At 46.0% G+C, this 15,262-nt stretch overlaps 1 protein-coding gene across 2 annotated transcripts in view; it reads right to left on the bottom strand.

The window, feature by feature from the left end:
* The window catches only part of NUP88 (nucleoporin 88), a 362,163-nt gene that overhangs the window by 114,567 nt on the left and 232,334 nt on the right, over nucleotides 1–15,262 (bottom strand). For both annotated transcript variants that reach the window (XM_078679698.1, XM_078679699.1), the window contains exons 13-14: nucleotides 12,249–12,314; nucleotides 6,136–6,216 (exon numbers count right to left, since the gene is read on the bottom strand). In XM_078679698.1, coding sequence (XP_078535824.1) covers nucleotides 6,136–6,216; nucleotides 12,249–12,314 — 147 coding nt within the window. The remainder of the gene's footprint in view (nucleotides 1–6,135; nucleotides 6,217–12,248; nucleotides 12,315–15,262) is intronic.

Here is a 15,262-nt window from a genome sequence, read left to right as displayed (position 1 = left end):
CATAATGACAGCCCCCAGGCCGCACCAGCAACACCACATAACTGATTACGCACCAATTCCTGGAAGAACCCATACAGGTAGTCAAGAGAATGCATTCCTACGCAAATGGTGAAGTCACGGGGGAGGGGGAGGGGGGAAAGGGGGAGAGTTCGAATTGAAGTGTTCTGGATTGTGCCACGGGGAGGGGGGATGCACAACCACAAAAGCAGAAGTACACGTTTTTCGACTGTGTGGAGTGCAATTGCTATGACACTGGACGATGGGCTTGTCCCCTTTGCTGAGTGCCGCCCGACCTCCGGGATGTGGGCTGAAAGGCTGTGTATAGAAAAGTATGGCGGGATGGATGATCGAGGGTTGACGTAGCACTGCTAACTGTGTGATATCAGATGTACTGCAAACCTGCAATAAGAATTGTTTTACAAAAAAAAAAAAAATCAATGAATAACCAATACTTGTACCTGGCAAATGTGTCTGTGAGCAAACGTACAGTAAACTCAGTGCAAAGAAATAATAACCAAACCCCCTCCCACCACCCCCACCCAGCCTTCCCGCCCATCCGGAGAGGCAATACCAACTTTTCAAAAACAGTGCATGATACCAGTGGCACCCTCAATATGATGAAAAACAAATAATTAGGGTACATTTGTCGTCACAAATCTAGAGCTAGGTGAACACCAAAAAGGGGGCGTTTACTATCCTACGGCCTAGTAACCTGAGCAAAATATTATACAGAACAAGCCAATTCCCAGCATTAACAACAAATAATCAAATGTGCGGCATATATAAGTAAATCAAGAGTCAGTCAGCCAGGACCAGAGCTAGAGAACAGGTCCATGCTGGCAACCGAGCCACTACGTGGTGGAGAGGTGGTGTCTGTCTCAAAGGAGCGTTTGGTATTGAGTTCATAAGTGTGGCAAAATTCCTGCACCTCTGTAGGATTCTCAAAAACTCGGGCCCGCCCGTTGACCTCCACTCGCAGTCTGGCAGGATACAGCATACCATATTTCAGCCCAAGGTTCCTGAGTGTCGCTTTAACTCCGAGGTATTTCCTTCTTGCGTCCTGAACCATAGCGGTGAAGTCCGGGTATAGAGACAATTTGCAGCACTGCCAAGAGATTTCGCCTCGCCCACGTGCCAATCGCAGTTCTGTATCCCTGTCCCTGAAGTTCATTATTCGTGCGATTATGGGCGTAGGCGGGCACCCCGGGTTAGGTCTGGGGCCAAGTGATCTATGGGCACACTCCACCACAAAACCCGGAGTGAAGGCATCCCTGCCAAACAAGTCAGTCAGGATCGTCTCCACCATAGTGTCCATGCGTCCAGCAGCTGTGGATTCGGGCACTCCCAAAAGGCGAATGTTGTTACGGCGGCTACGCGCCTCCAAGTCCTCATTCTTTATCGCGAAATCCTTGAGGATACGTTCCGCGCGATCAATCCTTTTCAAAGAATGCACCATTCCATCCTCCAGGTCCGATGTGGGGAATTCTACTACATCGAGGTGCCGGTCATGCATCTGGATCTTTGTACCCAGCTCTGCCATGTGTTTGTCCAACACGTCAAAGCACACATCTAGCGCTTTGAATCCTGCCCTCATCTCCAGTAGTAGTGGGCTTAACTGGCTGGTGTTGTCCTCCGAAGTGGTGAGTGGCTGCCCACCTTCCGCCAAGTTGCTAGGCTGGTCACGGGTAGCTTCCACTATTTTTTCAAAGGGTAGTAGGCGCTGTTTAGGGTCTTTGCAGCTCATGCCGCGACAGCACTGGATGATTTGAAGAATGAGTGCGCGTCCAGTTTTTATATTGGGCAGCTGATGGGGTGTGACCAGGAATACCTTCGTGCAGTGAGCAATTAACAGGATGGCTTAACACGGTTCTGTGCCGGCGTCCGCCCGCTGAGTAGCTCAGGACTGCGTCTGAAGGAGCGTGTTGGAAAGCATTGACGCAATAAGTGGCCCAGTTCGTCGTGAGGCAAGTGCAACTGTGCAGTGGCAGAACGCTGTGGCATCGGGGTGGGCACAACACAGGTAGATGTTGCTTACTTGTCTGCGATGGCGCCACAATGGGGGAATTGCCTGCTCGTGTATCACCCCTGTTGAGTTAACCAGGTGGGGGAGAGGATTAGCAGGCAGATCGCTGTTGTTTCTAGGCAAGGGAAGGAAGGGGGGGGGGGGGCGCACAGCACGCACCCAGGTGCCGGAACACAGCAAAGTTTGCACCCCCAAGAGCGCTGGGCAGATGGGACACGCGAGGCCGCTGTCGGGGCCTGCACTAAAAGAGGCACACAGGGCCCCTCCATGCAATCAGCGGCACTCGCGGCTTTGGGGGCACTTCACATACACCGCACGGGAGGCCGAACAGACCCCCAGGATCGCAGGGCGCCCGCTGTGCTCCGGGCACCCTGACGCGCACGCCGCCACTTACCGCACCGCCCCTGCTCAGGCGTATGTCCGCCTCCTCAGTCTGCAGCGAATCTCGCTCCCGGGAATCTCTGCCTCGCCGCCATCTTGAAGAACGCATCGGCTGGGTGCAGCCTTAATCACGTCCGTTCCTCTGCATAGGGGCTCATCTGCTTGTCGCCACCGATGCCAGGACGTCTCCGCTCCGATTCCCAGGCTGTCACAGTGTTTTGAGCCGCATTGGAGTCCCGGAAAAGGCAGATCGGTTACTGCGGCCGGGAGAGCTTCAGCTCCGTGCGGCCATTTCGAACCACGGCTTAGCCACACCCCTGAAGAGAAAATGTTGATCCTGTTTTCGTGAGTAGTTTTTTCCATGCCCAGCATGTGGTGGATAGCGGTTGAATATTGTGTGAGTCCCGTGCGTCAGGGTGAAACCAGTGGTATGCATATCCACTCTGTGCTACTAAAAAGTAAAAGCTGCATGTCTGGAACTTCAAATCGTCGTATATCTCTGAGAATGCCAGCTGGAGTGCTTATGCAGACACACCGAATAGTAGCTTTAAAAACCTCCCTTAGTAGGCCAGGATCTTCAGTAGTGGGTTGATTGAGGTAAAAATACTCTGTTATAGAATGACTAATGGTGTCAGTATACACTGAATCTAGAATGCTTTTGCATTGAACCTCCAGCTATAAGGGGGTGGTACATAGTGTGGCATGGTCATGGCAAGTAATAGTGGGTTGGATCTGACAGTGTCCTGGACAAGTGATTTACGGAATGAGTTCATAGTAGTATGTCGTCCGAATCCAGCCAATAATCGATACAGGACCAGCTGTTGTGAGCTGCTGACATGTGTGGCCTCCAGATGACCAGGGTGTCGGGATCTCCAAACATCAGTAAGACGCATATCGGTCATAATATCTTTTAATTTGCCCAATTCTCGTTTGTGAGGTTCCACTGATGTTCCTGACCTGTCAAGTCCGTCATGTAGTGCGATATTAAAATCACCCCGCCAAAGCAAGAGGATGTCCGGTAAATCATGGAGTTTGCGCCATAATGTATGGTAAAATTCGGGGTCATCTATATTTGGGCCATATGTATTAATTAAAGCCAGTCTCTGCCCCCTCAGTGTTCCCGTTATAATAACATAGCACCCCAGCTCGTCTGAAACGGTAGTGTCTATATTAAATTGCAATCCTTTCTTAATCAGTATAGCGACTCCCCTAGAGTAGGAGAAGTAGGACGAATTGTGTATTGACTCCGCCCATCTTCGTCCTATGTGAGTGTTAGAGTAAGGTGCAATATGTGTTTCTTGCAGGAGGGCGATGTCAACCTGCAGCCTGTCAAAATATGCAAATATTTGTCTAATTTTTTTTGGGTTTTTAAGCCCCCTAACATTCCAAGTTGACAAGTTTAAGTGTTTAGATTGCAGTCTCTCTGTGGACATCTCTAACCATTGATGCCCAGTGTGTTGACGTGTAGAGCTTGCAGCATGCATTGCTATCGTTTTCTAGGATAAAACTAATGGTGCTGTACATCTCGTTATGGCTCTGGACTTCAGCGATGTCTCTCAAGTACATTGGTCTGCATAACAGTTCCCAACACCCGCCACCCCACCCAATCCACTTCAGCATCCCAACCATGCTAAAGACATTCCCCTGTGGAAAAAAACAACATAACCTAACTTTGATTGGGGAACACCCGCTTAGGGGGTCCACCAAGTGCACACAACTCCATCCAACATAGTGGATGTGGTCAGGTATACATTAGTGATGCAGACTGAACATTTCCGACATTGTATGGGCTTCCATAATGACCGCCAGTTGTTTATACCTGGTTTGTACAACATACTATAGCAACATACTATAGCAAAGTGCCCCCTCCATATAATCCACACAAATTGCAGTGATGCACAAAGGGAGGGCCCAGACAAACAACAGAGTTATGATTTTCCCATCAGTGTGTACAGTGCAAACACAGTACCATAATCTGCATAAACCTCCCATGGCTCTACAACCACAGATACAGTTTTGTTCATTAATTTGAAATCAGCAGGGCCAATAGGGTAGACCATGCATGTAGGGCTACAGCATCTATCATCCCTGACAAGATCAGAATAAATATGTAGAGTGTAGATCCTTCCCTCTGAAGAGAGTAGCGCCCCCATTCGTGACTTCAAGTACATTAGTTAATCATTGGATACTCCGGCATTGTTTCTGTTTTGAGCAAACGTAGCCCTGGCGGAATATAGGCCTGTTCTCGGAATGGTCCGAGGAACTGATATCGAAAACCAACTGAATGTCGTCCGCGTAGTTGAACGCGGTGACACCGCTGCCGCGTAATGACCGAATGAGGGGAGTGAGGTATAAAATTAAAAAGAAGAGGAGATAAGGAGGAGCCCTGCGGGACGCTGCAGGTTAGCTCAACCTCGTCAGCAGAAAACTGAGAGAGCCGAACCGCTTGGCGGCGATTGCTCAAAAAGGAGCGAACCAAGTCAAGGGCGGTACCCCGGATGCCAGCCTCCTCGACACGGTCGACCAGGATGTTATGGTCGACCGTGTCAAAGGCGGCCGACAAGTCCAGGAGCACCAAGGCCTGGCTGGTGTTGGAATCAGCCCCTCTCCGCAACTCCTCCATAACTGAAAGTATAACAGATTCCGTAGAGTGGTTGGGTCGAAATCCAGCTTGTTGGGGATCAAGGAAGTGAGAGTCTTCAATGAAGGTGCTCAAGATGTTGGTGACATGAGACTCAATGACTTTACTGAGGTAGGGGAGGAGGGATATAGGACGGTAGTTACTCATAACCGTGGGGTCTGCCGTAGGTTTCTTCAGAATGGGCACAACCTCTGCTCTTTTAAACGACCAAGGGACTAGGCCAGAAGAGAGAGAGTTGTTCAGCAGGGCCAAAGGGGGGGGGAGGGCAGGCTGTAAAGGCCTCACGGAGAATCAGGGGGGGGCAACAGTCCGTGGGGGATCCGGAGGTAACCTTTTTTAAGAGGGCGAGAAGCTCCGTCTCCGAGATTGGAGGAATCTGTGCCAGCTGCATGGAGTTGGAAGAGAGCAAGGAAGGGTCAGGCCTAAGAGGGTGGGGCGGGGTTGAAGAAAGAATGCTGTTTTTGATATTGGGGTAAGGTGCTAGAGGCACGATCTAAAATGACTGGGCTCACTATCCCAGACACCCCCATGATAACCCTCCTGGAATACACAGCAGACTTGTAGGAAATTATTGCTCGCTAAACGCAGGCTGGCATACAGGTGGGGCAGAGGGCGAGCTCCCAAATTTAAAGAATGGCTGTCTAACCTCACATACTGTAAGGACCAACTCACTACATACGCCAACCTCCTGCCACCATCATCTCGCCCCAGAGACGTATGGGAACCACTGACACCCTACCTAAGAGAAGACTGTGATGACTAATGTGCACGAATATATAAACACATACACATATCCTTGGTAACAACTTGCTCTCGCTAGACTAGGTAAGAGCAGAGTACGACCAGCCCCCCCTACATCGGCCCAAGATGCATCCAATAGTAAAGTTAAACTAGATGTACCCTAATCTATTGTCCGGACTCCTGTAACACCGATAATGAACTGTAACCATGTGCCCTATGATCTTTACTTCGCATCAATCTATTGATTTGTATTGTGCAATATCTTGTTTGGTTTCCTCATGTTATGATTTGTTGTACTTTTATTGGAAAATAAAATAATAAATAAATAAAAAATATATGCATAACTTACCTGCTCATGACGTCCTCCTGCTTCTCTTTGGCATCTTCGTATTTGTCTGCTAAGCGCTCTGCCATTTCTCGAAGGCTTTTCCTAACATTAAAAGGGAAAGTAGTCAGTGAAAACCCGAAGCAGATTAAGATAACCTTCATAGGAAAATGGAGCTGTATCTAAAATCAAGTTATCTGGTTCAATAAGATTTTTGGAACAATAAAGAATTTACTGTAAAAATACCATTGACTACACATAAGTAAGGAATATGCTACTTACCAGTATGCATCTGTTCTTGGCATAGAGGGCTGCAGAGTGGTACATTTATGAATAGATCGCCATCTGGTGTTGGGCTCGGATGATTGCACTTTGTTTTTCTTCTGGAGAAGTCTTTGTCGTCATAGGTGACTCCTCCTCTCGGTGTTAGTGCGCATGGGCATCGGCTCCATCCTTAGATTGTTTTGCCATAGTAGGGTTAGATGGAGTAGTGTAGTATAGTACATAAAGATATGCCCATGTAAATGTATCTAAATAAGATAATGTTGGGACAGACACAGGTTTCCGGGGAGGCAGGGAGGGCATGTACCACTCTGCAGCCCTCTATGCCAAGAACAGATGCATACTGGTAAGTAGCATATTCCGTTCGAGGCATATGGGCTGCAGATGGTACATTTATGAATAGATTGTACAGCAGTTACCTCCCTAGCGGTGGTCACCAGTGTCTGTCGCAACTGTCTGAAATAGAGTTTTTAATACAGCTTGGCCCACTCTGGCTTGTTGTGCAGCCTGTACATCAACACAGTAGTGCTTTGTGAATGTATGTGGTGTAGACCAAGTTGCTGCTCTACATATGTCATCTAGGGGAATGTTCCCTAAGAATGCCATAGATGCTCCTAGTTTTCTTGTGGAATGAGCTCTAGGAGGAACAGTTAATGTTCTCTTTGCTTTAATGTAACATATTTGTATACATCTTACAATCCATCTTGCGATGCCTGCTTTAGAGATAGGATTGCCCTTATGTGTTGGGGAAAATGCTACAAATAGTTGTTTAGTTTTCCTGAAGTCTTGTGTTCTTTCTATGTAGTACAAAATGGCTCTTTTAACATCTAGTGTATGTAGAGCCCTTTCTGCCACCGTCTGTGGCTTTGGAAAGAAGACTGGTAATTCCACTGGCTGATTGATGTGGAATGCTGAAATTACTTTAGGCAAGAACTTTGGGTTTGTTCTAAGAACCACTTTATTCTGGTGTAACTGTAGGAATGGTTCTTGTATTGTTAATGCCTGTAATTCGCTTACTCTTCTGAGTGAGGTAATAGCTATAAGGAATGCCACCTTCCATGTAAGGAATTGTATTTCGCACCTATGCATAGGTTCGAAGGGTGGCCCCATTAGTCTGGTGAGTACTACGTTGAGGTTCCAGACTGGGGAAGGTGGTAATCTTGGTGGAATGACTCTTTTAAGACCTTCCATGAATGCTTTTATCGCTGGTACTCTGAACAGTGATATGCGCTGCCTGTTTTGTAGGTATGCTGCTATAGCTGCTAGATGTACTCTGATAGATGTGTACGCTAGATTACATTGCTGTAAGTGTAATAAGTAGCAAATAATCTCCCTTGTTGATACGTCTAGAGGGTTGATATTGTTATTAGTACAGTGTATAGCAAACCTCTTCCACTTAGCTGCATAGCATGCTCTGGTGGTTGGACGTCTCGCTTGTTTAATTATTTCCATGCAACTTGGGGGGAGATCTAAGTACCCAAATTCTAGGATTTCAGGAGCCAGATCGCTAAGTTCAATTGAGTTGGATCTGGGTGCATTATTTCTCCATGGTTCTGTGTAAGGTGCATGGGTAGAATTCGTAGCTTTTGATGTGGCACTTGTGAGAGTTGCAAGAGCGTGGTGAACCACGGCTGTCTTGCCCACGTGGGTGCTACTAGTATCATGGTCATTGAATGTTTTTGCAGTTTCCTGACCACTAATGGGATTAGTGGGAGAGGGGGAAAAGCGTATGCAAATTTGTTGGACCAATTTATCCATAACGCATTGCCCTGCGACAGGTGATGTGGGTACCTGGACGCGAAGCTTTGGCATTTTGCGTTCTGATGAGTGGCAAATAGGTCTATCTCTGGTTGTCCCCATCTTTGGAAGAATGGCTGCAGTATTTGTTGGTGCAGTTCCCATTCGTGTATTTGTTCCGACTGTCTGCTTAAGATGTCTGCTATCTGGTTTTGAACTCCTGGTAGGTGTTCGGCTAACAGATAGATGTTTTGAGGAATGGCCCATCTCCAAATTTCCTGTGCTAGTCTGGATAATTGGAGAGAGTGCGTCCCCCCCTGTTTTTGAATATAATACATTGCTGTCATGTTGTCTGTTCTGATCAGGACTGCTTTGTGGATAACATGTATCAGAAAGGCTTTCAATGCTAGAAACACTGCCAGTAGTTCTAGATAGTTGATGTGTAGTGTTCTTTCCTGCACACTCCACCTTCCTTGTACTGTGTACTTGTCCATATGTGCTCCCCATCCGGTGAGCGATGCGTCTGCTGTTATTGTCACCTGTGGAATTGGCTCTAGGAACGACCGCCCCTTGGTAATGTTTGTTCTGTTCCACCACTTCAGAGAGCGGTGTGTGCGGTCGTCTACCAACACCAGATCCGTAATCTGCCCTTGAGCCTGATTCCACTGTGTCGCTAAGCATTCTTGTAGCGGACGCATTTGTAGTTTTGCATATGGTATTAGCAGTATGCAGGATGACATCATGCCTAAAAGCTGCATGAACACTCTTGCTGTTAGTGAGTGTTGTGGCTGAAATCTCTGAATGATTGTAAGCATTGCTTGGACCCTGACTGGGTTGGGGTACACTTTGGCTTTTTCTGTGTCTATAGTAGCCCCCAGATATTGTTGAACCTTGTTTGGTTGTAGGTGTGACTTTGTGTAGTTCACCGTGAACCCTAGCTGGTGTAGTAGCTGAATTGTCTTTTGTGTGTGTTGCAGACACTCCTCTTGCGACCTGGCTTTTATTAGCCAGTCGTCCAAGTATGGGAAGACATGAATTTGTTGTCTTCTTAGGTGAGCTGCTACCACTGCCAGGCATTTTGTGAACACCCTTGGTGCCGTCGTGACACCAAATGGAAGGACTTTGAACTGATAATGTTGTCCTTCTACCACAAACCTGAGGTATTTCCTGTGGGCTTTGTGAATAGGGATATGAAAGTAAGCGTCTTTTAGATCCAGTGTAGAAAGAAAGTCCCCTTTCTTCAGTAAAGGAAGTACTTGTTGGAGCGTGACCATGTGGAAATGTTCCGAATTTATGTATGCGTTGAGAGGTCTTAGGTCCAGTATTGGCCTTAGAGACCCGTCCTTTTTGGGGATTAGGAAGTATAGGGAGTATACTCCTGTTCCCTGTTGGTGCTGTGGAACCTTCTCTATGGCATGCTTTTCTAGCAGTGATATTACTTCCTGTTTTAATAGTGTCAGGTGATCTTGTTTCATTGGACGCTGTTTGGGGGGGATGTTTGGTGGGGTAGCTGTGAGTTCTAGGCAATAACCATGTTGGATAATTTGTCTTACCCACTTGTCTGATGTGATGTTTTCCCAGACAGGTAGGAACTGTGATAGGCGTCCCCCTACCGGTGTTATATGGTCTGGGGGAAGCTCTATGAAGTCACTGTTTTGGGGTTGGAGAGTTGCGGTTGTTGTTGTTTCCGCGACCTCTACCCTTGTTGTTGTTACCCCTGTATCCACCTCTAGAATTACCTCTGGGTGATGTAGGTGTAAAAGAGGTTTGCTGTTGGTTTGTACCTGTACTTTTGGATCCTCCTCTATAGGTGGATCTACGAAAGGAACCTCTTTGTGTCGGCTGTTGCAATGCTCCCATTGATTTAGCCGTTTCTGTATCCTTTTTCATCTTTTCTAGGGCCTCATCTGTCCCTGTGCCAAAAAGTGTTTTCCCATCAAAAGGTTGGTTCAGTAACGATGTTTGTACCTCTTGTTTGAACCCTGACACTCTGAGCCATGCATGTCTCCTTAACATGATGCTTGTATTTGTCGACCTTGCCGCAGTTTCTGCCGCGTCTAGGGCGCACTTTATTGAAGTGTTAGTAATTAACTTCCCTTCTTGTATAAGTTGATCTGCTCTCTTTTGATGTTCTTTAGGGAGATGTTTGATGAGTGTTTCTAACTCATCATAATGCGCTCTGTCATACCTTGCAAGTAGTGCTTGCGTATTAGCTATGCGCCAACTGTTTGCCGCTTGAGATGCTACTCTCTTGCCAGAGGCATCTATTAGTTTAGACTCTTTGTCAGGAGGTGGAGCTTCTCCTGTAGATAAAGAGTTTGCTCTCTTGCGAGCGTTTGTGACCACTAGTGAGTCTAGAGGAATTTGTCCCTTAATGTATATTGGGTCTTTTGGAGCTGCCCTATATTTTTTATCAATTCTTGGGTTCAATACCCTAGCCCTCACTGGGTCTTTGAATATCTCTGATGTATGACTGAGAAGGCCCTTTAGCATTGGTAGTGTTCCTGATGTTTTTTGTGCAGTAGGTAGTGTTTCTAATAAGAAGTCCTGTACTAGAGGTTCTGTATGTAGGTCTACCTTATGAAATGTTGCTGCTCTAGTAATGAGTTGTGCAAACCCAGTATTGTCATCAGGAGGTGAAGGTTTTGAGGGATATGACTCAAGGTCGGTATCATTACCTGATCCCACATTATACTCCTCCCATGGGTCTGCCTCCTCTGGGATTGTGTCCTCATCATCCCCAGGGTGTCCCCCCTCCCCTGTGTCACTCTCTCCATCTGTTGTAGGTGTAGATGGACGTGTGGGAGGAATATCTGGCCTATTGTGAGGAAGAGGCGAAGATGGTGTGTGAGGTTTGGGAGAAGGGGGAGGAGTTGTATTCGTCCCCATTGTTCTCTTCTTTGGATGAGCCTTGTCGTCCAAATGTTCATGTTTCCTCTTTTTAGGTAGTTCTGTGGCTACCTTGCCAGTCTTTGGGTCAATAAACAAAGTCTTTTGTTTAGGATCCGTTCTGTGTTCCTGTGTCGGTACCGCAGTTTTCGGTTCCGAAAGGTGTTTTTTCTTTGAAATGTCCATTTGTATTTTCGGTGCCGAAGTTTTGTTCGGATCCGACTTCTTCGGTATCGAAGATGTCCCCGGTGTCGAGGGTGTTTTCGGCACCGAAGCGTGCTTCGGTGTCGACATGGACTGCTTCGACTTCGAGCTTTCCTTGACCTGGTGCTTCGGTGTCGATGTGGTCGGTTTATCGGAACCGGAACCACTATGATGGGGGACCGAGTGTTTCAGTTTCTGTTTCGTTGCCGGGCTCGAAGGCGGGGCGTTGGAAACTTTTTTCGGTTGTCTGACCGGGCTCGAGGGCGGGGTCGACACCGTGCGGGGTCTGTTTTTCGGTAAAGGGACGTCGTCACTCACGGTTTGTTGGACGTCGATTTCCTCGACGTCGGACTCGTCCGCTTCTGACCCCGCCTCGTCGGCCTCTTCTTCCTCCTCTTCTGGGTGCTGGTCCTCGAACAGCTCCGGGATTGCTTGTGACTGCATTCTCGATACCTCGTGTCTTCGGGCTCGACGGTTTCTAATCGTCGATTTTGACGAGAACGCTGCACAGGCCTCACAGTCCCTGGATTCGTGTCCAGGGGACAAGCAGAGGTTGCACACCTCGTGTAGGTCCTTGTGTGGGAACTTAGCACCACACGTTGGACATTTTTTGAATGGAGTCCTTTCCATGGACCCCGGGCTGGACTACGTCGAGTTTCTCGTAGTCGTCGTCCTTCGAACCGCGTCGGTATGGAGTGAAGTCGCGTTCGATAACGATACCGTCGATTTGGAAAGGAATACGCGCCGGTTATAACCTTCTTTGTTGAAGTCGGTCCGGAGCGCTTCGATCCTCATCCGAACCCGATGGCGGAAAAAAACAATCTAAGGATGGAGCCGATGCCCATGCGCACTAACACCGAGAGGAGGAGTCACCTATGACGACAAAGACTTCTCCAGAAGAAAAACAAAGTGCAATCATCCGAGCCCAACACCAGATGGCGATCTATTCATAAATGTACCATCTGCAGCCCATATGCCTCGAACATTCTGTTACTGAAACTCAGTATTGGAACCAATAAACATACCTCTCCTCTCTGCAGATGCTGAGATCTTCAAGCTGTTTGGTCTTTTGGCCAATCAAAAACTTTACCCTTTAGTGGAAGAAAAAAATAAAACCATGCTAAAAACGATGTGCATTGTTTTTTAAAACTATAGGGTTAGACCATTCAGACTACAAGCAAAAGGAGATCGTAATGTTTACTTTCTTTGAAATACGCTGACCCCTTCCAAAGCCATACTCTTTCTCATGCCAGTATGTATTTTGAAAATCTAATAAGTGAAGTCTCCGATTACATATTATTTAACTTTGCCCAATAGTTTTTCCCAATAATGTTAAATGTAAGTGCAATGGAAAAGAGTAGGCATGTGTGACACTGACTAAGGTTTGTAGTTATTTGTTTTTACACTTAAATGTGTTATTTTGTATACTGCAATTAAAATAATGTAAAATATTTAAAATAGTGCAAATTCCAAAAAGTCTCAGTAGGACACCATTTCGTAGAGAGCTTGTGAATGACTCCATAAAAGTTAACATTATTTAAAACTGTGGTTTGCTAAGTCTTACTTTGGGAGGGTAAAGGACAGTTTATAAGAAAATCCAAATCACTGTACATCATTTACAAAATATATCCAAACCAGCAGACCTTACTACTCCACTAAAAAGGCAATTTCTCTTCGGTCATACTGCAGCATAGATCTAAAAAAAAAACTGGGGATCTCCCAGGAAACCAAAACACCGAAGAAAACAATATTTCTCATGAAACCTCCTGCATCTAGAAAGATAGACCCTTCATCCGAGTATGCACACACATCTATTCTTTCAGGAAAACACTAATAACCCTCATTTGACAATTTCTCGACATATAACCTCTTCCTGCTTCGCCTACACATTCTCTCTCACTGGTCTTTTGGAAGCTAATTCTAACTATACATATTCCTGCATTCTTGTTTTCCTCCACAACCCTTTGTAAACATCCATTTTTTATTTCTGCCACACACATGAACATAATAATTGTGCTCGATATGAAGAAATTCACTAATGCATAGGACAAGATTGTGCTATATAGATGCCCATTTAAAATAAAACCAGCCAGTTAACTACTGAAATCCTTCTATATCCTTCTGGTCAAAAGAGTTGACTGATATTTAAGAGAAGAGCCTTTCACCATCCACAGTTGATGAAATGAGTAGCTGTAGGAACAAAGATGTTCTCTTGGATGCACAGTTGGACTTCTCATAAGGTTTTAATACTAAAGAACAATGCCTCAATTTATTTACTAGGGAACAAATACTCCATAGATAACAAGTGGTCAGGGGTACACTTGGCATTCATGGACTCTGTCTCCGTCCGGCCTCTCCAAGCTAGGGGAGATTCTGAGTAGCAGGAGGGTTAAAGAAAATCAGTTATTTTACAAATTGTGCTCACATCTCTGAAATCGAGGCATGGTATGGGTGCAATGGGGAATTTAGTCACTTTTAGATCAGAAGGGGATCACTAGGGGTTTGTTCAGGACCTACTCACGCATATTCATGCTTTAGGTCAATGGTTCAGAGGAAGAACATAGGCTAATTCATCTGTAGCTTCTGCTGATCACAGGTCCTTAAGGGTAATACTGGTCTCAACATAATGTACCAAAGTTGAAATGTTGTAAGGATCATGTCTTCCAGCGCAGAGACCCTTTTTTCATTTCAGTTTGAAGATGTTTTATTGATTATGTAACGAGTGATGAAATGCCATTGCGTCAAATGCACGTTTCTGGCATGTGCTTTTATTATGTAAATATAAAACTAATGTCAATCAGGTTTGGCTCCCTTGCACGTATAGCGCATTTTCAACGTGCCAGAAGACTCTGAGAGTTGAATGGTAATTCGAATGACCACCTTGTGGTCAAGAATGGCAGTGCACCTTGGAGAAGGACCCCTCTTTTAGACATGATTTTATGCTCTGCAGCGTAAAGCTTCACTTCCCGCTCCATGGAGCTTTGGGTGCACTTATCGCAGGACTTCGAGTTGTGACCTGGAGGACTAGCACAATCGGCAGACATCATGCAGGTCTGTGACAGACAATTTCCTGCAGTCATGGCATAGCTTGAATGTTGTTGTTTTCAAGGAAGACATCCTTCCTGGCACGCTGTCTGTGACAAAGTTTAGAGTATGCGGACGTTGTAAGTGGAACGCAGTGTCGAAGTGCGTGGAAATAATGGAACGGACTTCAGCGAGCAGAAGAGGTGCTTGTATGCGGTTCTGCTCCATCACTTCCTAGTCAGTATGAAGTTACAACGGTGCCATATGGCACCACCAACTGGCACACAAGGAGTATTGGTGAACAAATCTCCAGATTCAGTGTTGCGCAAGGGAATATTCCAAAGGTGCAGAATATTCATAATTTAGGTTCTATCTTCAAATTTGTTAGCTTTTTAGACCAATGCTCCTGGCCATCTGGTATTTGCTATAAATGCATTGTTGTTGATAACAGAGCAGATAAAATATTTTGACAACATTAGTACCCAATGGGTTGGAAACTAGTAATTACAATACTCTGAAGGTGAAATACTATGGCAGCAATACAAGAATGTTCTTGAAACTTAAGAAACCCCTGTCCTCTTCTCTTTGTGGGTTTAAAAATATAGCGTTTGTTCTGCAGCAAATAACACTTGATTTAGATATGCATTAAAAGTACCGGGGCTTCACACTGTGGAGAATGTAACGAGACACATGGAAGTTCTCAAGCCAGAGTAAAAGCTTGAGCTCCCAAAACTCCCTGAGTAACACTACATTTGTCACCCACTTGTAGTAACTGCCATTAAGACTAACATTCAGCAAAACGGTCTTCAAATCTAAGATTCCCATCTTTCCCTCCACCAACACAGGCGCATAACCCCATCCAAGATGGTTTCAAAATAACGACCTATACTGTAGGTGATGAAATGAAATCACAGACCATCTTCCCTAATAAGGGAATCAAACGCAAATGCATCAAATACACTCAAAACTTATTGATCACTTTGTTCAGGGATGACAAGTTGAGTCAGCGACCCGC

The sequence above is a fragment of the Lissotriton helveticus genome, chromosome 3_1, assembly GCF_964261635.1.
Source record: "Lissotriton helveticus chromosome 3_1, aLisHel1.1, whole genome shotgun sequence".
Lineage (NCBI taxonomy): Eukaryota > Metazoa > Chordata > Amphibia > Caudata > Salamandridae > Lissotriton > Lissotriton helveticus.
Note: the sequence above shows the minus strand (reverse complement) of the source record. Positions and strands in the feature narration are given on the sequence as shown.